Raw genomic sequence first — 25,346 nt, 5'->3', positions numbered from 1 at the left:
ATCCTTTGAAACTTCGCCAGCAGTGTGTCACATTAATCGGCCCGCCCGGCCCGCTGCACGGGACGCTACGCGGCCCTCGCGCCCGACTTCGCTGCGGCCGCCTAGCTTGCAACCACGTGCGCCGCGTAAGCAAGCAAATGCAGTGAAATCTTGCCCGCGGTGTGCAACTAGACATTCGCGTGAAAATTGCCCGTCACGCCAAGCTATTTGCTTTTACTGTCAAAAGAAAGGACATGTACAAAGTGTTTGCCAGAAAAAGTTAAGATCGGACAATCACACAAATTCCAGGCCCTTTGCTTCGCGCCGGAATCGAACCCAGGACAATCAGGCTCGTGGACCTTCGCCCATGGACATTAATGTAGTTCATTCCCGCCCGTCCAGTGACTCTTTAGCTAACAGTGACTGTGTTCGTCCCACCCAAAGTGTGCGTCGACGTCGCCGGAAATCCCGTAAAGTTGCAAGTGCTTCTGGACCTGTATCAGTTCAAATTGCACGAGACAGTCGCTCTTGTCGTCAACAAGACAATAAACTTTTTGTGGACTTAGACTTTGCAGGAAAAGTGATACCATTCCAGCTCGATACCGGAGCTGCAGTTTCATTGCTCAATCACGACACGTACAAACAACTGGGCGCCCCGCCATTGCGTGCCGCAAATGTTACGTTAACTAGTTACTCAGGACAGCATATACCTGTGTTAGGACAGTGCAGCCTTATTGCAACATACAAGGGACAGACAAAACTTGTGTCATTTTCTGTTCTTCGTTCCTCTAGTGCCGTGAACTTGTTTGGTTTAGATTTGTTTCAATTGTTTAATTTGTCTATAGTGAATCAGGTCCTATCAGTGAATCAGACTGTGCCTTCCGCCAGTGTTTCTAGTCTTTGTGAAGAATTTGCAGACATTTTGCACCGGGCCTTGGTTGCGCTAAGAACTATGAAGCGCATTTGGAACTGAAAGACAACGCGCAACCGAAATTTTTCAGAGCGCGCAATGTTCCCCACGCATTGCGTGATGAGGTCGCAAGAACGTTGGCCGATTTAGAATCTCAAGGTGTAATTGAACGAGTGCAGGCTTCTCTCTGGGCCTCACCCTTAGTAATTTTGCCAAAACCTTCCGGAAAATTGAGACTTTGTGTGGACTTCAAGGCCACTGTGAATCCACAACTTGTGACTGCTACTTTTCCTTTGCCCCGCCCGGAAGATCTTTTTGACAAACTGTGCCCGGGACAATATTTTTCAAAATTGGACCTAGCAGATGCGTACTTGCAAATACCTGTGGACGAAGAATCCCAGCGCGTCTTAGTGGTAAACACGCATCTTGGCTTGTATCGCTTCAAAAGACTGCCATTCGGGTGTGCCTCCGCCCCTGCTTTATTTCAGCAATATTTACAAACTATTTGTGCGTCGGTCCCTACGGCTGCGAACTATCTGGACGATATTGTAATCTCAGGAAGGACAGAAGCAGAACATTTGCACAATCTCCGAACATTATTTCAGGTATTGCGTCAGAATGGTCTTCGCTTGAGGAAGGACAAATGTGTGTTTTTTGCTCGTGACTTACCGTACCTGGGGCATGTCATAAATGCCCAAGGTATACATCCGAGTCCAGAGCACCTTCGTGCCATTCAGGACTTGCCGTCACCGCAGAACTTAAAACAGCTACAGAGTGTGCTGGGTAAGGTAAATTATTATTCAAAGTTTGTGCGCAATGCTTCTTCCATTTCAGCTCCGCTTCATCGCTTACGCCGTAAAGGTGTTCCGTTCGTCTGGACGACGGAATGCGAACGCGCCTTTCGCCAGTTGAAATCGGCGTTACTTTCAAATACTTGCCTTACGCCATTCGATCCCCGAAAACCCCTTTTGTTGATGGTAGATGCATCGGATTTCGGGATCGGTGCTGTGCTTGCGCACAAAGATGGCTCGCATGATCGCCCTATTGCCTTTGCGTCCAAATTGCTCTCATCTGCGCAAAGAAATTATTCACAAATAGAGAAGGAAGCTTTGGCTCTTGTGTTTGGTGTAACAAAGTTTCACGATTTCTTGTATGGTCGTCACTTTACCATCATCACGGACCACAAACCGTTGACATCGCTTTTTCATCCGAACAAGCCTGTACCTCCACGTACAGCGCAGAAATTCATTCGCTGGTCACTTTTTCTCTCGCAGTACCGCTACGATATCTTGTATCGGTCCACTGCTAAGCACGGAAACGCTGATGCGTTGTCCCGTTTGCCTGTTGCTGAGGATAAAGCCTTCGATTCTTCCGAACTTGCTTGCATGTTCATTGATTCGGAAACCGATGACGTGGTCGCATCGTTTCCGATTGATTTTCGTCGTGTAGCTACAGCCACAGCTGCTGACCCTGTCCTTGCTCCCGTTTTGCGTTTTGTTGCTACGCAATGGCCCTTGTCAAAGTCACGGATCGAGGATCCTTTGGTTCGCCGTTTTTTTGCTCACAAGGAGAGACTTTTTGTACGACGTGGTGTTTTGTTGTTGCGTTCCGATAATGATCAATCCCGAGTCGTGGTCCCACGATCGTTGCAGTCCTCTGTCTTAAAGCTTCTTCACCAAGGACATTGGGGTATAGTGCGAACGAAACAACTTGCTCGACAGCACTGTTCTTGGTTCGGAATCGATGCTGCGATTACGAATATGTGCTCCTCTTGCGTGGCGTGTGCCGAACAACAATCCGCACCGCCGCGGAAATTCTTTGCATGGCCGAAAGCTACTTCCCCTTGGCAACGCTTGCACATCGATTTTGCTGGTCCATTCTGGAATGCTCGATGGTTGGTTGTGGTCGATGCTTTCAGTAATTTTCCTTTTGTTGTCCGGATGTCTTCCACGACGTCTTCTGCCACAATCCAAGCCTTGTCTGCTATCTTTTGCATTGAAGGTCTTCCGCAGACTCTTGTTTCCGACAATGGCCCACAATTCATGTCCGCAGAATTTCAGTCATTCTGCAAGGCCAATGGTATTCAACATCTGACATCCGCGCCGTTTTCGCCTCAGTCAAACGGTGCCGCGGAACGATTGGTCCGGACTTTCAAGTCACAGATGTTGAAATTGAAAGAGTCGCATTCTCGGGAGGACGCTTTGTTGCTCTTTTTGTCCTCATATCGCTCTCAGCCCCGCGATGGTCGCTCGCCGGCTGAGTTGCTCCATGGTCGTCCTCATCGAACTCTGATGTCTTTGCTGCATCCGCCACATCAGGTTCCTGTGCAGCGGCAGACTCCTGCTTTTGCTCCTGGCGACGTTGTCTATTATCGCAACTATCGCGGTTCACAGCGTTGGCTCGCAGGGCGCATTCTTCGCTGCCTCGGCCGCGCGATGTATTTGGTTTTGGGGGCCTCTGGTGAGGTGCGTCGGCATCTCAATCAGCTGCGCCTCTGTCGTCGCCTGGGTTCTGCCGCTCCCCGTCTGCTTTCAGCGACGGAGCCGTCAGGTCAGCGCCCTGGGGACCCATCTACTGGCTCGCCTCATCCCCAGGTGTTACCGACGATGCCTTCCATTTTGCCTCATGGCGTCGCGCCGCCGCAGCCGCCGCCGGCGCCGCCAGCAGCGGACGCTTCGCTGCAGCCGCCTCGCGCCTCCCTGGGTCACGCGCCGCCGCTTGCTTCCCGTGACCAGCCGTCCTCCGCCATGGACCTCTTGCCCGCTCCGGACCAGATGCCGTCTTCGCCCGTCGGGTGCTCCGACCACATGGAGGTCGACCCTTCTGTCTCATTACGTGCGCATACACCTCATGTTGACGTGCACCCTGGACTAGGTTTGCAGGCGTTTCCTAGCTCCCCTCGGACCGAATGGCCGGGTGCGGGTGGCACAGCCTCGCCTGTTGTTAGGCTCCCCACCTCATCGCATACGTCAACATGGGGTCCTCCCCACGGCGGGCGGAAGCCTTATCTCACGACCGTTCGCCGATTTGCGGGGGAGGAATGTGGTGTCACCGCTAGACACCACACTTGCTAGGTGGTAACTTAAATCGGCCGCGGTCCTGTAGTACATGTCGGACCCGCGTGTCGCCACTGTGTATTCGCAAACGTAGCGCCACCACAGGGCAGGTCACAAGACACGGACTTGACCTCGCCCCAGTTGTACGGACAACATAGCTTGCGACAAGACGTATCACGTCTTCCTCTCATTTGCCGAGAGACAGATTAAATAGCCTTCAGCTAGTCCATCGCTACTACCTAGCAAGGCGCCATGTGTATCTGTGCTAATCGCTTACTACTATGCAAGAGATGTATTTCAACAAGAACAAGACTACATTAAAGTTAAGTATATTAAAATCTCTCTTCTTTTCTTTATAGTTTTCATCCAGTCTCCTGTTTCAGAATTTACGCCCGTCTGCGTTAGTTTCGCGTGCACCTAGCCACTCATTGTGTCGAGACCTTAGGGAATCGACACAACACTAGCAATTCCAGTACACTCGAATGTACTGATGTGATTTGACAGTGTCCTGACAAATGATCAGGGTACTGAGTATTATATCGAATGTTATGTTTTTTTTTGTTATACTGTCTGACTTGTTCCATACCCACGAGAATCATCTCATACTTGGGTCTATGAAACTAAAATTGAATCTAATCTAAACGAAAAAGTAAAACAAAGTATTTCACTGGAAAAGCAAATACGAGTGTATCACAGGAGGCAACGGAATATGAAAGCAACATATCTATTCAGCACAGTTATAAAAGCTTTCTAGAACGTGTTTTACACCGTGTTAATGTTGTGCTCCGTTACGGCTCTTAATGTATTTGCTTGTTTTGCGTATGCCTGTTTTATGTTCAAAGTTATTCATGGTGGCAGATATCGTCCTAGGAAACGCCATAAACATGTGCGATATGCGGTCCATGTATTCCGTCGCTGTTGTAAAATGTTTATGTTTGAACCCTTTAAAAATACGCTCACAGCTGTACTCTGTTGTAAGTGTAGTTAGACTTGAGAATAGCCTTTCGGTGGAAAGTAGTCTTCCAATAATTATTACATTTTCTGGCGAACACGAAACCGAGTACCTTCAAGTTGTGCACCTCTGCCTTAGTTAAGTGACTTTTTTTTATTGAAAGGTATACCTGTCATTTGACTGTACAAGAAGTTTTATTCCACAATCTCGACTAAGGCCATCATCAAGTGTTACAGGATTTTAAAAATAATGCTTAAACTTGGTTAGAGATAGCATACCACAGGTCACATGGTGCAAACTGGGACGTAACTGTCGATCGTTTCACTTACGTTTATGTCAGTGTCTGCTTAGACACAGCGTAACGAAATTTAAAACCTGTGATTTTGTCGTCTATTTTATTGCACAACCGTATAAAATGAATAAGTCATGCTATTTCCACTAAATTACTCCATTACACAAATGTTATCGCACTAACTTTTGACAAAATTGGTTTATATAACTGAAGATAAGTGATTTGACTATGACTTGAGTGTTACTCAAGTCTTAACAATTTATGTGACAGTTGGTGAAAGATTCAAATCTAGTTTGTGGAATAGAACCTTTTATATACAGTCAACTGGTGGTTATATCTCTCAAAACGTTTAGTATGTCTGTGGCTCTACACGTAAGTAAAATCACTTATCATCTCGACCTATCGAAGCAACTTATTGCAGTGCAGCGTCGCGACCCCGTTAGGGGGGGAGGGGGACTATGTTTACAAACAAAGCACAGAATCACTCACCGGCGAGACGCAGGTTGGAGGCAGCGGGAGCGGCGCGGGGCTGCTCCGGGCGTCCCCCGCCCCCGGGGGCGGAGCGCTGCTTGCGGACGCCGGACACGACGCGCGGCGTCGACGTCAGCACTAACATGGCAGCTGGAGTTCTGCGGAGCGCGCGGGCCGCCAGCGAGTCGCGGACTGGACTGGCAGTAGCAGTGCCAGCTGTCAGACGCACTCGCCGCTGCGTGGCCTGGAGGGCCGGCGTGACGTCACGGCGGCGTCCTCTCGCGGCCGCGGCGCGAAGCACCGCCTGCCGTGGCGGCGAGGCCGCCGGCTCTGGTCGTGTCACAGGCCTACTGACCGGGCCTCCGAGAATCGTCAAGACTGAGGGACTTGATCGCTATCCACTTGGTAAACGTAGCTCGGAAACCATTATGTACTGCCAATGTAAAAGGATTGGTTGTCTGCAATTACATCTACGTCTATACTCTGCAAACTGCCATGAAGAGCATGGCAGAGGGTGCATCTCATTGTACCAGTTATTAGGGCTTTCTCCGTTTTATTCACGTTTGGATCGCAGGAAGAAGGGGCGATATTTAAGAGGTTGTAGTATATATATATATATATATATATATATATATATATATATATATATATATATATATATATATATATATGTGTGTGTGTGAGTGAGTGTGTGTGTGTGTGTGTGTGTGTGTGTGTGTGTGTGTGTGTGTGTGTGTGTGTAGTATATATGAGATCGACAGGAAGTGCAAAATGCCTAAGCAGGGATGGCTAGAGGACAAATGTAAGGATGTAGAGGCTTATCTCACGAGGGGTAAGATAGATACGGCCTACAGGAAATTTAAAGAGACCTCTGGAGAAAAGAGAACCACTTGCATGAATATCAAGAGCTTTGATGGAAACCCAGTTCTAAGCAAAGAAGGGAAAGCAGAAAGGTGGAAGGAGTATATAGAGGGTCTATACAAGAACGATGTACTTGAGGACAATATTATGGAAATGGAAGAGGAGGTATATGAAGATGAAATAGGAGATATGATACTGCGTGAAGAGTTTGACAGAGCACTGAAAGACCTAAGTCGAAACAAGGCCCCGGGAGTAGACAACGTTCCATTAGAACTACTGATAGCCTTGGGAGAACGAGTCCTGACAAAACTCTACCATCTGGTGAGCAAGATGTATGAGACAGGCGAAATGTGAACTATCAGTTTAGTAAGTCACAGCTGAAAAATACTAACGCGAATTCTTTACAGACGAATGGAAAAACTGGTAGAAGCCGACCTCGGGGAACATCAGTTTGGATTCCGTGTTGGAGTGTTGGAACACGTGAGGCAATACTGACCCTACGACTTATCTTAGAAAATGCATTAAGCAGAGGCAAACCTACGTTTCTAGCAATTGTAGACTTAGAGAAAGCTTTTGACAAAGTTGACTGGAATACTCTCTTTCAAATTCTGAAGGGGGTAGGGCTAAAATACAGGGAGCGAAAGGCTGTTTACAATTTGTACAGAAAGCAGATCGCTGTTATAAGAGTCGAGGGACATGAAAGGGTAGAAGTGGTTGGGAAGGGCGTGAGACAGGGTTGTAGCCTCTCCCCAATGCTATTCAATCAGAATATTGAACAAGCAGTAAAGGAAACAAAAGAAAAGTTCGGAGTAGGTATTAAAATCCATGGAGAAGAAATAAAAACTTTGAGGTTCGCCGATGACATTGTAATTCTGTCAGAGACAGCAAAGGGGTTGAAGAGCAGTTGAACGGAATGGACAGTCTCATGAAACGAGGGTATAAGATGAACATCAACAAAAGCAAAACAAGGATAATGGAATGTAGTCGAATTAAGTCGGGTGATGCTGAGGGAATTAGATTAGGAAATGAGACGCTTAAAGTAGTAAAGGATTTTTGCTATTTGGGGAGCAAAATAACTGATGATGGTCGAAGTAGAGAGGATATAAAATGTAGACTGGCAATGGCAAGGAAAGCGTTTCTGAAGAAGAGAAATTTGTTAACATCAAGTATAGATTTAAGTGTCAGGAAATCGTTTCTGAAAGTATTTGTATGGAGTGTAGCCATGTATGGAAGTGAAACATGGACGATAAATAGTTTGGACAAGAAGAGAATAGAAGCTTTCGAAATGTGGTGCTACAGAAGAATGCTGAAGATTAGATGGGTAGATCACATAACTAATGAGGAGGTATTGAATAGAATTGGGGAGAAGAGGAGTTTGTGGCACAGCTTGACCAGAAGAAGGGATCGGTTGGTAGGACATGTTCTGAGGCATCAAGGGATCACCAATTTAGTTATGGAGGGCAGCGTGGAAGGTAAAAATTGTAGAGGGAGACCAAGAGATGAATACACTAAGCAGATTCAGAAGGATGTAGGCTGCAGTAGGTACTGGGGGATGAAGAAGCTTGCACAGGATAGAGGAGCATGGAGAGCCGCATCAAACCAGTCTCAGGACTGAAGACCACAACAACAACAGTATATTCCTGCAGTCATCTTTTGAAGCCGTTTCTACAAACTTCCTAAGTAGGTTTTCGTGGAATAGTTTACGTCTATGTTCAAGCGTCCGCCAGTTCTGTTTCTTCAGCACCTCTGTGACGGACCAAACAACCCTGCGTCCATTCGCACTGCCATTCTCTGTATATGTTCAGAATCTCCAATCCTTGCACCAGTTTGAAATCTTATCAAGAGCCGCTGAATGTTCTCGCTGCTTCTTTCAGACAGTACTTCATTATTGATAACTGCATCGTCTGCGAAAACTCTGAGATTATTATTTTGTCCGAAAGGTCATTAATGTACGATATGAACAGCAAGGACTCCAATACTGTTCCCAGCGGCACACCCGAAGTTACTTCTACTTCTGTCAATGACTCTCCATCCAAGATAACTTGCAACATCCGCCCTACCAAAAACTCCTCAATCTAGTCACAAATTACGCTCGATGCCCCTTTTGCCTGTAGGAAGGAGATCGTTTAATAGCGCTAACATGGCGACACTCGACTTTGGGGGTTTCGCGTTCGAAACGATGCTGCGAAAAAAGTGTAGCTACACTACGCTTTTGGCGGTGGGTACATGGAAGACAGCTATGATGGGAGGATGTTGTACAACTAGTAACTTTACGTATGAACTGGATTTTCTGTTGAAAAATGGAGAGATCCATCTGCAGTTATGAAATTTCTATGTTTGACATCGTAGTTTCAGTTATTTTGCCACGTAAGAGCTCTCTACGAAGTGAATCGAAGTACATGAGGGGTGTATTTACTGCCGCACATGGTGGTGAGCTATTAGTTGCCTGGAAAAGTTGCTAAAATCGAGACCTAAAATAAAGAAATGTAATAATAGGCCAGGTGACTCATTATACATTTTTAAAATACCGCAGAAATTTTGAAGAAAATAACACAAAATAATTGATTTTTTTCGTTGCTTCTGCTCATGGGTGATTTTAATGCCAGGATTGGAAATCGAACAGCAGGGTATGAAAAGGTTATGGGTAAAATTGGAGAGGATATGGAGGCCAACAGGAACGGGAAACAACTCTTGAATTTCTGTGCCAGTATGGGCTTAGTAATCACAAACTCCTTTTTTAAACATAAGAACATTCACCGGTATACTTGGGAAGGCAGGGGAACCAGATCTGTCATTGACTATATAATAACAGATCAGGAATTCAGCAAGTCTGTGAGGGACACACGAGTATTCAGGGGATTCTTTGATGACACTGATCACTATTTAATCTGCAGTGAAATTGGTATTGTGAGGCCGAAAGTGCAGCAGGTCAGATCCATATGTAGGAGGATAAGAGCGGAGAAACTTCAGGATAAGGAAATCAGGCACAAGTACATAACAGTGATCTCAGAAAGGTACCAGTTAGTTGAATGTAGTCAATTACAGTCATTGGAAAAGGAATGGACAAGGTACAGGGACACAGTACTAGAAGTGGCTAAAGAATGTCTTGGAACAGTAGCGTGTAAAGGTAGGATGAAGCAAACAGCTTGGTGTAATGACACAGTCAAGGCAGCCTGTAAAAGGAAAAAGAAGGCGTATCAAAAATAGCTACATACTAGAACTCAGGTAGACAGAGAAAGTTATGTTGAAGAAAGAAACAAAGCCAAACAGATAATTGCGGCATCCAAGAAGGAATCTTGGGAAGACTTTGTAAACAGGTTGGAGACTTTGGGTCAAGCTGCTGGAAAACCATTCTGGTGTGTAATTAGCAGTCTTCGAAAGGGAGGTAAGAAGGAAATGACAAGTATTTTGGACAGGTCAGGAAAACTGCTGGTGAATCCTGTTGATGCCTTGGGAAGATGGAGGGAATATTTTGAAGAGTTGCTCAATGTAGGTGAAAATACGATCAGTAATGTTTCAGACTTCGATGTACGATGGGATAGGAATGATGATGAAAATAGGATCACATTTGAGGAAGTGGAGAAAATTTTAACTAGACTGCAGTGCAATAAAGCGGCTGGGGTGGATGAAATTAAGTCGGAACTCATCAAATACAGTGGAATGTCTGGTCTTTAATGGCTACACAGGATAATTGAAATGGCCTGGGAGTCGGGACAGGTTCCATCAGACTGGACGAAAGCAGTTATCACACCAATCTTTAAACATGGAAACAGAAAAGGTTGGTACAGCTACAGAGGTATCTCTTTAATCAGCGTTGTAGGTAAAATCTTCTCAGGTATTGTTGAAAGGAAAGTGCGAGTAATAGTTGAGGACAAATTGGATGAAAATCAGTGTGGGTTTAGGCCTCTTAGAGGTTGTCAGGACCAGATCTTTAGCTTACGGCAAATAATGGAGAAGTGTTACGAGTGGAACAGGGAATTGTATCTACGCTTTATAGATCTAGAAAAGGCATGGACCGGGTTCCTAGGAGAAAGTTATTGTCTGTTCTACGAGATTATGGAATAGGAGGCAAAGTTTTGCAAGAAATTAAAGGTCTTTACATAGATAGTCAGGCAGCAGTTAGAGTTGACGGTAAATTGAGTTCATGGTTCAGAGTAGTTTCAGGGGTAAGACAAGGCTGCAACCTGTCTCCACTGTTGTTCATATTATTTATGGATCATATGTTGAAAGCAATAGACTGGCAGGGTGAGATCAAGATATGTGAACACAAAATAAGCAGTCTCGCATATGCGGATGACTTAGTTGTGATGGCAGATTCGATTGAAAGTTTGCAAAGTAATATTTCAGAGCTAGATCAGAAATGTAAGGACTATGGGATGAAGATTAGCATCTCCAAAACGAAAGTAATGTCAGTGGGCAAGAGATATAAACGGATTGAGTGCCAAATAGGAGGAACAAAGAACAGGTGGACGGTTTCAAGTACTTAGGATGCATATTCTCACAGGATGGCAACATAGTGAAAGAACTGGAAGCGAGGTGTAGCAAAGCTAATGCAGTGAGATTGCAGGTATTAGTAGATGGGAACAATGGCAGGAGGGTGTCCACAATAAGGAAATCAAAAAGAAAAACTGGGAATGAACTCTATAGGTGTAGCAGTCAGGGCGAACTGGCTTAGATGGTGGGGGTCATGTTACACGCATGGGAGAAGCAAGGTTACCCAAGAGACTCATGGATTCAGCAGTAGAGGGTAGGAGGAGTCGGGGTAGACCAAGGAGAAGGTACCCGGATTCGGTTAAGAATGATTTTGAAGTAATAGGCTTAACATCAGAAGAGTCACCAATGTTAGCACTGAATAGGGGATCATGGAGGAATTTTATAAGGGGGACTATGCTCCAGCCCGAACGCTGAAAGGCATAATCAGTCTTAAATGGTGATGATTATGATGATGATTATTGACTTTTTTAGATACTTGACAGTTTAAGAGTAAACCTTCCCGTCATGCAGAAAAGCTTCTCTTGCGCCGTCTGACACTGTAGTATGTTGACCTTCTCGGCGACGCTCTCGCCCTTGCTGAACGATTCCGTGACGAAACGTGTAGCTCTTCTTCGGATCCTCTCTGTCTCGTCTATTAAGCCTACGTGGTAGTGGTTGCAGTCGAACGAACAATACCCAATAACCGATTCAACGAGTCTTTTGTAAACCATTTCCTTCGCGGATCAATTAAACTTCCGTACCGTGCTTTCAGTGAATACCTGAATGTCTGGGACATCTACGTTTCCTACAATTAGTTTTACATTACCGTTTCATTTCAGATACCTTTGGATGCCCACTTCAGGAAACTTTACCTTTGTTTCCATCTCCAGAGATTGGTCGTCACTCTACACGAGAGTCAGTTGGCAGTCACTGCACTTAGTGACGATGCTCTGCATGTCTTCCAGCATTTCTCTACTAAATCTGACGAATTTTCTCCGTTGCGAACGCAACCACTTAGTCACTTAGAGAGTGACGGCGACGCATCCTGAGCATCGGATTGTGGATCAGCGGCCTGTATTTTTAACTAAGTTCTGTGGGAAATACAAGTCAAACTAAGATGTATTTAGTTTCAAGAATAGTAATTCATCGAACGACAAGCCGGAAGTATTATATCAGCACACACTCCGCTGAAGAGTGGAAGATTCATTCCGTTAACAAAAAAAACTTGTCGAACTGAATTTTGATTCATCAAGCTAGATTAACCGAAGGCAGAGAGAATACTAAACATTTCTACATCTACTTATAAACTTCGCTCCACACCGTGGGCTGTACTGTCGTACCACTTGCTACTGTCCCCTTTCCATTCAAGCATCCAACGTGAGAAGGATGGCTGTTTCAAACGCCTCCCTGTGCGCTGCAATTAGTCCAATCGTGTTCTCGCTGCCCCTGTGAGGGCCTAGCGTAAGAGGTCATAGAATAAACCTAAAATTCTGATTTAGTTTTGGCTCTTGAAATTCTGTAAGTGCTCTTTCACATAGTAAGTGGCCTCTATCTGCAAGCCTCTACGTGTTCAGACTTTCAGTATCTCTGTGATGCACTTCAAGGGCTCGAACAAATCTGTGACCGCCGGTGCTGTCCTTCTTTGTACACGTTCAGTATCTCCTATTGGTACTATCTGACACGGTTCCCGCACATACGAGTAGTATCCTGGGCTGGGTTACGTGTCTGTTTTGTACATAGTCTCCTCGGAAACTCATTGCATTACCCTAGTATTGTACTAATGAATCGGAGTCTCCTGGCTACTTTACCTACGACAGAACGCAGTGGTTGTTCCGCTTCATATTATTACAAATTGTTGCACGAAAGATTTGTGTGTGCTGACTGATTCGAGTTGTGACTCACTGATGCTCTATTAAGAGCGTATTAAGTTTTCGCTTTTTGCACATTTTACGTCTCTGAACATCTGACGCAAGTTGTGCAGATGTTTTTCAGACAATAGCAGGAAGTATAATAAAAGATTTGCTGATGACATGGTAATGCTGACAACCGGAGGCCAAGACGTTGGGATCACGGATTTACTGCAAACTTTGTACACCTTTAGTAGGCTGTTAAAACAACGTAACGTGCAAATGGTAAGTTGCACCACTCTGGCAATTCCGAGAAAATCGCAAGAGACGTTTTACGCGTCTGTTGTGTACCTGATCTGACGGTGCGAAGGTGCCGGCCGTAGGAGGTCATTGTGGTCAAGTGATTAGCGTCTGCGCTGAACAAGATGGTCGTAGACGAGGCTGTGGTTCGAATCCTGCTAACTCTTAATCTATATTTTTTTCCATCACTGTTCACATTATTTAATTTATATGATAATATGAGAAGTAATACAATGAAAAAAAAATCCCACATGAAGTTGTGATGAATTTCACATGTTGTTTGACTATTTATTATTTTTAGTTAAATTTTCAAGGACGAGGAACAGGATTGGAAAGCCCAAGTCAAACCTCGATGAATTATGATGCGAATGGTGTTATTCACAACCAGTAATACAGTAAGTCACAATGTACCAGACCACAAGAGAAACAATGTACAAATAATCGTATGAGGTTCTCTCAACATCACACGTTGCGGGATGATATTTGTCACACAGACATGGAAAACATAAATTGAAACGGCATCCACTGCATCGAATGAACGCAGTTTTACCGCACCTACAGGAAATGTTCATAGGTACTAAAGGAAAACACACTTCGTTGACATTTTGAATAATTTCTTTCTTCCGATAGTTTGAATGCAAAAAATGCGTAATGCGACATTTTGGCAAATATAGAGGCTGACAATTGGTGACGTACAGTGCAATGGATTTTAACAGCATCTTCACGAGAAGCTATTTCTCGTTCGTTGTCGATCAGAAATGAACAGTCCTGAAGGCTCTTGATAAAGTTTTTTGCCTGTCAATAGAAAAAAAACTCGCATGGTTGGCAAATCGGAGTACATTTTGGGAGTATGACTTGAACTGTGCAAGCTGGAAGACCTGCGTCATCGCTAAAGATGTCATTGTATACGAGGGTCGTCCACAAAGTAAGTTCCGTATCTATTTCTATCCGCGGCAGCGCTACGATCACAGTTCCGAGCATGCGCTGCAGTTATTCTGGACTCAAGGAGAAGACATGTACGCCATTTTAAGATGACTGCTGCCGACGTGTGCTTTGTAGTGCTTCTTTATAATGTCAGCCGTAACTGAAAATGCCGCCGCGTGTGAAATCAGATCTGTGATTCGTTTTCTAAATGCAAAGAAAGTTAAACCATAGGAAATTCATCGGCAAATCTGCGAAGTTTACAGACAAAATGCTATGAGTGATTCAATGGTTAGAAGAGGGGTCAGATTGTTCAATGAAGGACGTGATCAAGTGATCGATGAAGAACGAAGTGGACACCAGTCTGTGGTTACTGATGAACTGGTTCACACAATTGAAGAGAAGATTGAGCACAACCGTAAGGTTACACTAAGTGCCCTTGCTATGGAAGTTTCGCAGATCTCACGATCACTAATTCACGAAATTGTTACTAAAAAACTGAAATTTCGAAAACTTTGCTCACGTTGGGTACCCAAAATTCTTACTGAACAACACAAAAAACAACGGATGGGCAGTGCTTTTCAGATTTTGACATGCTACAATGAAGAAGGCGATGGTTTTCTTTCTCGGATAGTCACGGGGGATGAAACTTGGGTTTCGTACGACACCCCTGAAGCAAAACGGCAATCAATGGAATGGAGGCAAACTTCATCCCCAACTAAGGTTAAGCCTAAGCAAATGTTGACACCTCGAAAAGTCATGTGCACCGTTTTTTGGGACATTAAAGGCATTTTGCAGATTGATTTCTTACCACGAGGCCAAACAATCAATGCAGACCATTAAGAAATTGCGCCGCGCAATACAGAAGAAGCTCCGAGGATTACTGTCAAAAGGTGTTATTTTTTTCCACTATAATGCCCGACCTCACACGGCGAATGTGACCAAACAACTCTTACGAGAATTTCACTGGGACGCGTTTGATTATCCTCCCTACAGCCCGGACCTCGCTCCTACCGACTTTCATCTCTACTTACACCTAAAATCTGTCCTTGGTGACCAACACTTCAACGATGATGCCGAGGTGAAAGAACGTGTTACCACAGGGGTGAATACACAAGCATGCAAATACACGGGGTTTCTTTTAATTTTAGTACCTCCTACATGTCATATACATTAAGTGATATGACCAGTGACGAAAAAAAATTGGTTAACAATTAAGTTCGAGCAGGAGTCCAAAAGTCGCCTCTTACACGTTCGTCTTACGAACCTCAAATGTTAACCAATTTTTTTGGTGTAGATCTCATTTTGTTTGTAGTCGTTCGTTGCATTTTTTCGGGGCGGACGTCTCGTGGCACCAGTTTAACTTCGTCGTTGATTCATTTACTCAGTTTTTTTTTAAATTACAGAGACCAGCTAACCCTCTGACCGAATACGCTGAGCTATCGTGCGGGCGAGTCCCCGACCACCACGAACTCTATTGTCCGACAGTTACGCACACAGACACACACGCCACACAACAGACGCGTTAAACTTCTCTTGCGATTTCCTCGGGATTGCCAGAGTAGTCCACCTTACTACTTGCACATTATGTTGTGTAAGTGGCCTACTAAAGGTGCACAGCGTTTGAATTAAATCCGTGATCCCATTCTGAGTGAAAACGAAAAGAAAATTACCAATAGAGTTTAAAGAACTGAACACGAGCTGCGAGGAACATGAATTGAAGATAAATGCCAAAAACACTAAGAAAATTAATTTAACGAGGCACTCTAAGACGATAAAAGTGAAAAATTTTGATGAGTTAGTGGAACAAGTTGATAATTTCAGGAACCTAGTGTGAAGAATTAATAATAACAATTAGCATAAGATGATCTGGAGAGCTGCGTCAAACCAGTCTTCGGACTGAAGACACCAACAGGTAGATTTTTTTCTCAGTGGATTTTGTATCAGGCTCTTATCACGGTGGTTCGCCCGAGCCAAATAATAAAAAACAGGATTACGTTTATGCTGAAATGAAGTACTCGAGATTGTAGGCTATTTAATGACATTCAAATACACTCCTGGAAATGGAAAAAAGAACACATTGACACCGGTGTGTCAGACCCACCATACTTGCTCCGGACACTGCGAGAGGGCTGTACAAGCAATGATCACACGCACGGCACAGCGGATACACCAGGAACCGCGGTGTTGGCCGTCGAATGGCGCTAGCTGCGCAGCATTTGTGCACCGCCGCCGTCAGTGTCAGCCAGTTTGCCGTGGCATACGGAGCTCCATCGCAGTCTTTAACACTGGTAGCATGCCGCGACAGCGTGGACGTGAACCGTATGTGCAGTTGACGGACTTTGAGCGAGGGCGTATAGTGGGCATGCGGGAGGCCGGGTGGACGTACCGCCGAATTGCTCAACACGTGGGGCGTGAGGTCTCCACAGTACATCGATGTTGTCGCCAGTGGTCGGCGGAAGGTGCACGTGCCCGTCGACCTGGGACCGGACCGCAGCGACGCACGGATGCACGCCAAGACCGTAGGATCCTACGCAGTGCCGTAGGGGACCGCACCGCCACTTCCCAGCAAATTAGGGACACTGTTGCTCCTGGGGTATCGGCGAGGACCATTCGCAACCGTCTCCATGAAGCTGGGCTACGGTCCCGCACACAGTTAGGCCGTCTTCCGCTCACGCCCCAACATCGTGCAGCCCGCCTCCAGTGGTGTCGCGACAGGCGTGAATGGAGGGACGAATGGAGACGTGTCGTCTTCAGCGATGAGAGTCGCTTCTGCCTTGGTGCCAATGATGGTCGTATGCGTGTTTGGCGCCGTGCAGGTGAGCGCCACAATCAGGACTGCATACGACCGAGGCACACAGGGCCAACACCCGGCATCATGGTGTGGGGAGCGATTGTCCTACACTGGCCGTACACCACTGGTGATCGTCGAGGGGACACTGAATAGTGCACGGTACATCCAAACCGTCATCGAACCCATCGTTCTACCATTCCTAGACCGGCAAGGGAACTTGCTGTTCCAACAGGACAATGCACGTCCGCATGTATCCCGTGCTACCCAACGTGCTCTAGAAGGTGTAAGTCAACTACCCTGGCCAGCACGATCTCCAGATCTGTCCCCCATTGCGCATGTTTGGGACTGGATGAAGCGTCGTCTCACGCGGTCTGCACGTCCAGCACGAACGCTGGTCCAACTGAGGCGCCAGGTGGAAATGGCATGGCAAGCCGTTCCACAGGACTACATCCAGCATCTCTACGATCGTCTCCATGGGAGAATAGCAGCCTGCATTGCTGCGAAAGGTGGATATACACTGTACTAGTGCCGACATTGTGCATGCTCTGTTGCCTGTGTCTATGTGCCTGTGGTTCTGTCAGTGTGATCATGTGATGTATCTGACCCCAGGAATGTGTCAATAAAGTTTCCCCTTCCTGGGACAATGAATTCACGGTGTTCTTATTTCAATTTCCAGGAGTGTTGAAGCATTTTCGGAAACTGAACTATTTTCCTTATTTTGGTAAATCTGATGCAGTGTTCTGTATACAGTTGTTCACAGGCGCTCTTGATGTAATGGGATGTTCCTATAACAGCTCGCTACGATAATGAACAGGTCCTACACAAAGTTGAAAGGGAAATACGTGTCACCTGCTGGTGTGTAAATTGTGTGTCGCGAAACTTTTTTTGCTCGCAGTGTCAAACAGAACTACAGAAAACAATGAACCTTTCATTTCATATCTTCACAGCTTGAAATTTCTACACGCCGCGACCAAGGTTGTCAGTTGGGAATAGTGTCACGGTCAAAGTGTTTCCAGGCCTGTTGACAGCAATCTCTGAGTAAATTACGTGATAATATTCTGACGTTATTGTTACAGAGCTATTCGCCTTTCCGGTATTTTGATGAAGTTATTGACTTCATTCTAGCCTCCGCTGATCACAATGCCGTTTTAAGTAATATGAATGGTTCAAATGGCTCTAAGTACTATGGGACTTAACGTCTGAGGTCATCAGTCCCCTAGACTTAGAACTACTTAAACCTAACTAAACTAAGGACTTCACATACATCCATGCCCGAGGCAGGATTCGAACCTGCGACCGTGGCAGCAGCGTGGTTCCGGACTGAAGTGCCTAGAACCGCTCGGTCACAGCGGCTATCTAAGTAATTTAGAATTTTACAGTATCGAAGGAAACTGCAGGAACATGTTCAAGTCATATCTGAAACAAAACAAAAGTTGTGAATAGAAAATCGTTAAGCTGTCATTCATTACTGTGGGTTGCATAAGGTATTTATTTATGGAATTTTGTAGTTATTTTACGTGTTAAGGACCTATCCACAGTAACATAAGCAGATCGGACTTTTGTTTTGTTTGCAGATGATACAAATATTACGATATGTGGCACATCACGTTCAGTTTTAGGAACAATTGTTAACACATTTTCTCGAAACATTATTAGATGGTTTTACCAAATGCACATAATTGTATGCGGTTCAGAACAGTTAAGAGTTCCCCATCAAAATTACGCCTGAAACATGAGAAGAAACAGATTCAAACCGTTGACGGTGTTAAATTCTTGGGACCTACACTCTGTCAAAAATTGAGATGAGAATAACAAACGACAGAAGTGCTGCAATGTCTAAACAAATCTTTGTTTCAATGTCAGACATAAGCGACAAGAAAATGGAAATTGCACCCTATTTCACATACTTTCATCCCATAACGGCATAAGGTACCATTGCTTCGGGCAACTCAAGAAGCCAAGCTGAAGATTTACTGGTCCAAAAGAGAGTAATACGAATTGTAAATTCTAGAACGTCTTAGCAGAATCCTCTTCGAAGAATTTGTTGTACTGACTATATCACGCAATTATTTCGCAATGAAATATTTCATTAACTAGTCTTTCAAACGGACAGTTCAGTTCTTTAAATCAATAATAAGAACAATTTTCATAAGTACTCGAACTCACTCTTTGGCCCCGAAAGACATCCAGGAACAAGCGTATTTAACAGCTTGCCAGCAACCACAACAAATTCAGCTACTAGTGAAGTACAGTTTAGAAGGATCCCACAAGATTTATTTGTGGCCAAGTCCTTTTGCTCCCCTGATGAGTTTGTCAGCAATACCAAATGATATCCGTGTTACTAATATACAGTGCATAACATTAACGTGATGTATTGTCTGGGCCGGCCTTTGTGGCCGAGCGGTTCTAGGCGCTTCAGTCTGGACCCGAGCGACCGCTTCGGTCGCAGGTTCGTATCCTGCCTCGGACATGGATGTGTGTGAGGTCCTTAGGTTAGTTAGGTTTAAGTATTTCTAAGTTCTAGTGGACTGATGACCTCAGATGTTAAGTCCCATAGTGCTCAGAGCCATTTGAACCATTTCTAATGTCTAGTATTGGCGAGGCTTCAGTGTTTTAGTACTATGTGTTCTGTCCATATAATTAAGCCTTGTAAATCGTTTTCGTTCTGACAGTGCTTAGAAGAGTCTACTTACTATCCAAGCCACTTCAGTATATTAATTTTTAATGTTAGTATTAAGCTTTTTTAACTAATGTGTTAACGAATACATTTGAATTAAAGTTTTGCGTTTTTTGACATCGTTAAAGACCATGTCATTTAGGACCTGTCGAAAGAATCTCCGGTATATCAGATCTTTTCTAAACATGCAATAGTTTTTTTGTTTTTGTGATATGTTTCACCATCTGGAGCATCTTATCAGTATAGTTCTGCGCAGAGCAGTGTACCTCACCTACCCTAATCTCTTCATCTATCATTATACGTCTTCACCTACGTCTGTACAGCGCAAGTCTCCTCCATGTGTGCAGCGGAGGATATTTCGTGTACCATTGCCATTTCCACCTATCCCTATTCCAGTCGTGTATAGTAAACCTCCGTATAGGCTCCAATGTATCTAATTTTAATTTCATGGTTTTTTCATGAGGTATACCTAGGAGGAACATTCGTTGACGTTCTAGGAATGTACGCTTTCGGAAGTTTGACAGTAGACTATAACGTGATGGAGAACGCCTTTCTTGAAGTGTCTGCCACTAGAATTGATGGATCATTTCCGTGACGCTATCGCTCTGAATAAATGAAACTGTAACAAAAAGCGCTGCTCTTATTTGGATATCGTCTATTTTCTCTATCAGTCCTATCTGTTTTAGAACCCATACTTAAGAGGAACATTCAGGTATTGCACGAACGAGTGTTTTGTAAGCTACTTGCTTTGTTGATGGACTACGTTTCCTGAGGACTCCTTCAGTTAGTCTGTCTCGCATCAGCGTTACTCGCGATTAGTTTTATGCGGTCGTTCCACTTCAGATCACTCCATACGCACACTCCTAGCTATTTACGGATGCAACTGCTTCCAGTGAATGCTCTGCAGTCATGTAACCATACAACAATATGCCTTCCTGCCTACTTATGGGCAATACGTCACATTTTTTTGTGTTGAGGGTCAACTGCCACATCCCAGCACCAAGCGTCGATCCTATGCAGGTCTGCATTTCGCTACAATTTTCTAGCGTTCCGACAACAACATCATCCGCGAAAAGGCTGATGGAACTTACGACGCTAGTTACTAGGTTATTTACATGTACACTGAAAAGTAATCAATACATATTATAAAAGTATGTGCATGCCGCTAAAACTCAGAAACGAGTCCCGGTACGATACGGTGTGGTAGCCGTCTATCCCCCATCCATGAAGAATGTTCCCATTTTTACCTGAAGGGTGTGCTTTTGAAGATATAAGGGATGGAAAGTTTCCTCCTCTAGATATTTCTAGAAAATTCGAGAGTATTCGAGAACATTCCAGAACATTCGACAGCATTGCACAACATTCGAGAATGTTCCACATCGATTCGGGATGCTCTGTAATGTTTAGGAATAGTCTGGAACATTCGGGAAGATTCCAGAATGTTCGGGAACATCCCGGAACCTCCCCTATCATATTGGAACATCGAAGATCACTCTCGAATGTTGTGGAATGTTCTGGAACATTGTGGACCATTCGAAGCCTTTTTGGTATGTTCTGGAATTCGCCACTGGTGGGGGTATATAAAGCAAGACTTGTCGTGAGTTCGAACATAAGTCTCTCATCATCTTATCGGTGACGAAGGGAGGAACCGAAAAAGTAGTTCAGTGAGTGAATCAAAACAAACAGTGAAGTGTGAGTAGAGAGAGTGATACAGCGACTGGATATGATCGAAAATAAAGCGTGAAAAGGGCCTAAAGTGTACTTAGTGTATTTGTTAATAAAATGTTGACTTGGCTTATATTTTAGACAATTCCCAAACACAAAAGAGAAGGAGATCTTGCCAGCTCTGAAGCAAAACGACGAAAACAAAAAGGACAGCGAAAAAGCGAAACAGACGAAGATAGCGAAGGACGTTTAAGTTCCCACCTAACTAGAACGAGCTCCGTGAGAAGCAGAGAAACCGAAGAACAAAGAAATGAACGGATTGAATAATAAAGAATTGCGACACAATCTTATAATAAAAGACTGAGAACTGCAGCCAGCCGGAAAGTATCACTCTACGAGAAGCGCGGACGAGGACAAGTAAACAGTACAACCTAACAGATGATGCATTCACTACGATCCGACGAAAGAATATGACGAACACAAAGAAGTCGTAATTGGATGAATGGGCTACATCTGCCAATTCTGTAAATCGAACAATTTAATAGAGAAACACCAGGATTCCGTTGCATGAATGGAAAAATTCGATTACCACCACTAGAGGCACCTCCGCAGGAGTTTTTACATCACATGACCGGACAAACTCCACAGTCGAAACACTTTCTTCGAAACATAAAAGCGTCCAACCAATCGCATATCAGCTCCCTCAGCAAAGCTGGGTAGAATACACCCCTTGTGTGCGCTCGAAGTTACACTACTAGCCATTAAAATTGCTACACCACTAGGATGACGTACTACAGACGTGAAATTTAACCGACAGGAAGAAGATGCTGTGATATGCAAATGATTAGCTTTTCAGAGCATTCGCACAAGATTGGCGCCGGTGGCGATATCTACAACGTGCTGACATGAGGAAAGTTTCCAACTGGTTTCTCATACACAAACAGCAGTTGACCGGCATTGCCTGGTGAAACGTTGTTGTGATGCCTCGTGTAAGTAGGAGAAATGAGTACCATCACATTTCCGACTTTGATAAAGGTCGGATTGTAGTCTATAGCGATTGCGGTTTATCGTATCGCGACATTGCTGCTCGCGTTGGTCGAGATCCAATGACTGTTAGCAGAATATGGAATCGGTGGGTTCAGGAGGGTAATACGGAACGCCGTGCTGGATCCCAAAGGCCTCGTATCACTAGCAGTCGAGATGACAGGCATCTTATCCGCATGGCTGTAACGGATCGTGCAGCCACGTCTCGATCCCTGAGTCAACAGATGGGGACGTTTGCAACACAACAGCCATCTGCAAGAACAGTTCGACGACGTTTGCAGCAACATGGACTATCAGCTCGGAGACCATGGCTGCGGTTACTCTTGACGCTGCATCACAGACAGGGGCGCCTGCGAAGGTGTACTCAACGACGAACCTGGGTGCACGAATGGCAAAACGACATTTTTTCGGAAGACTCCAGATTCTGTCTACAGCATCATGATGGTCACGTACGTGTTTGGCGACATCGCGGTGAACGCACACTGGAAGCGTGTATTCGTCATCGCCATACTGGCGTATCACCCGGCATGATGGTATGGGGTGCCATTGGTTACACGTCTCGGTCACCTCTTGTTCGCCTTGACGGCACTTTGAACAGTGGATGTTACATTTCAGATGTGTTACGACCCGCGGCTCTACCCTTCATTCGATCCCTGTGAAACCCTACATTTCAGCAGGATAATGCACGACCGCATGCCACAGGTCCTGTACGGGCCTTTCTGGATACAGAAAATGTTCGACTGCTGCCCTGTCCAGCACATTCTCAAGATCTCTCACCAACTGAAAACATCTGGTCAATGGTGTCCGAGCAAGTGGCTCGTCACAATATGCCAGTCACTACTCTTGATGAACTGTGGTATCATATTGAAGCTGCATGGGCAGCTGTACCTGGACATGCCATCCAAGCTCTGTTTGACTCAATGCCCAGGCGTATCAAGGCCGTTATTACGGCCAGAGGGGGTTGTTCTGGGAACTGATTTCTCAGGATCCATGCACCCAAACTGCGTGAAAATGTAATCACATATCAGTTATAGTGTAATATATTTGTCCAATGAATACCCGTCTATCATCTGCATTTCTTCTTCGTGTAGCAATTTTAATGGCCAGTAGCATATCCTTCTAAACTACTGGAGCGAATTTCAACCAGGCTTGGTACGAATGTACCTACTATCTCGAGAGAAATAATGTGGCGAAAAAAACCACCTCTCTCTCAAAGGGGTGGGAGTGTGGTTGAAAAAGAAGCGTAATGTGACGCCCCCAAACACCGGTATTAATTCATTCAGTATTTGAGAATGAGACCAATTCGCGACAAACTTTACACACAATTTCAAAACTTCACGAAACTTTTTCTCGTTGATACCTCCCCCCGTCCCCCACAAAACGATGAAAAGAAAAATTTTTGCGCTTATACTCTCGCTGTTCATACAGTGAAACTTCCACATCAGGCAAGATGCTTAATTAATTGCTTCTTTACTATTAATCCTAACACATTAGCAGGCAGTGTCCAAAGATGCTACCCATTGTACCTGCAAAGTTATAAAGTTTCATGGGACATTGCTCAGATGATAAAATAAGGGAAATCATAGCCCGTACGGAAAGATATAGGTGTTCGTTCTTTCCGCGCGCTATACGCGATTATAATTATAGAGAGTTATGAAGGTGGTTCGATGAACCCTCTGTCAGACACTTAAATGTGATTTGCAGAGTATCCATGTAGATGTAGATACATGAACAGCACAGTCAACTGTGTCAGTGGTGTCTATTGTAGGCCTGAATAATTACGCTATGAGGCCCGGAAGATCTCGCGATCCTGACCGACGGCTTTATCATCCTCCGCCACGTCGCGCCGTTTGGATGCGATGTCGTGTGATGTGTTGTTAGTCCAGCAGTCTCCCTGCTATTGTCACCTGCATAGACCTTGAAGAAGCTACTTCTTTGTCAAGCAGAAGTGGACTCATGAGGCACAGGACACTCCATGTAATGTAGCATGGTAATTTTATAACAAGTTCCATCAGATCAGATGATGGCAACATAAGACTGCTGAAGCCGGTCATCTTGGAACAATAAAAGTGCCTACACTGCGATCACGACGTACGAAATGTGCTAATTTTTCAGCCACACCCATCGCCACACAGCACAGCATGTATATCTTACAAAATACACCCCGTTCTAGTCCTCCCACCGAGGGAGAATCTTTGGCTGTAACGGGAATTACACCCGGTATCCTCCTTTTGACGGTCAGACACACTGATGGTTTAGATTGAAAATGTAAACATTCAGTGTTTAATTCTAACTGCATCTTAAAGGATGGGTACCATACCGCAAACTGTAGAGTTAGGAGACTGAGCAGTGTCTAGTTCCTAATTAGATTTGTACTTTTAAGAATTAATTGACTCACACTAGTATCTGTGTGAGAAGTGAGGGGCTACTCCACACGGTTAACTAAAGTACATTTAGTATCGCTGGTAGGGCCACTTTAGAATAAAAACTTAGTATTAATTGCCACTGCCTTCTACTCAGAGATACTTAGTACTAAGCTAAGAATCGCCTAACGTGTACTGTAGAATATATAGTAGTTGTATAGTAGCATAGTAAATGGTTGTGTTGGTTAGGTGATGCTACCAGCAACTTCAATAACTGCAGTCATGGTGGAGCTATTGTGTGTGATCTGACGAACTTTGTTATATTTTTGACCAATGTGTTGATTATTTATTTATTATATTTATTTTGTTTATTATTATATTATCTATATTTATTTGACTATGTTGATTATTTGCATATGCTGTATTGTGTTGGGTGTGTGGCAGTGCGTGCTCATCGGAAATTTTTTGAGAGATTGCAAATTCCTATTGTGGCTTTAAGGACGCCTTCCGTCAGAGATCTGAGTTCTGTTTTCAAGACAACTGTTTTTAGTGTTTGAGGTGAATTTGTTAATTTTAAAGGATATTGAGAAATTTTAATTAATTGTTAAAATCATTGCAGTTCATGTACGGTTTCTTTTTGTATAGTGCCATTGAGTGTTTAAAATACTACCACCTGCAAAATCTGCAGCGTTGCAGTAAGGTAATAAGGAGTATGTCAGCAAAGGCCATATTATTTCTACC

General features: G+C 44.5%; 1 protein-coding gene across 1 annotated transcript in view; it reads right to left on the bottom strand.

The window, feature by feature from the left end:
- LOC126234981 (uncharacterized) overlaps positions 1-24,889 on the bottom strand; it is a 551,742-nt gene extending 526,853 nt beyond the window's left edge. Inside the window, exons 1-2 of the mRNA XM_049943720.1 lie at positions 24,865-24,889; positions 5,679-5,990 (exon numbers count right to left, since the gene is read on the bottom strand). Coding sequence (XP_049799677.1) covers positions 5,679-5,990; positions 24,865-24,889 — 337 coding nt within the window. The remainder of the gene's footprint in view (positions 1-5,678; positions 5,991-24,864) is intronic.
- Between the last annotated feature and the right edge of the window lie 457 nt (positions 24,890-25,346).

Source organism: Schistocerca nitens, chromosome 2, assembly GCF_023898315.1.
Source record: "Schistocerca nitens isolate TAMUIC-IGC-003100 chromosome 2, iqSchNite1.1, whole genome shotgun sequence".
In the NCBI taxonomy this organism is placed as follows: domain Eukaryota; kingdom Metazoa; phylum Arthropoda; class Insecta; order Orthoptera; family Acrididae; genus Schistocerca; species Schistocerca nitens.
The sequence above is the reverse complement of the archived record's forward strand: the minus strand, read 5'-3'. Positions and strand labels throughout refer to the sequence as shown.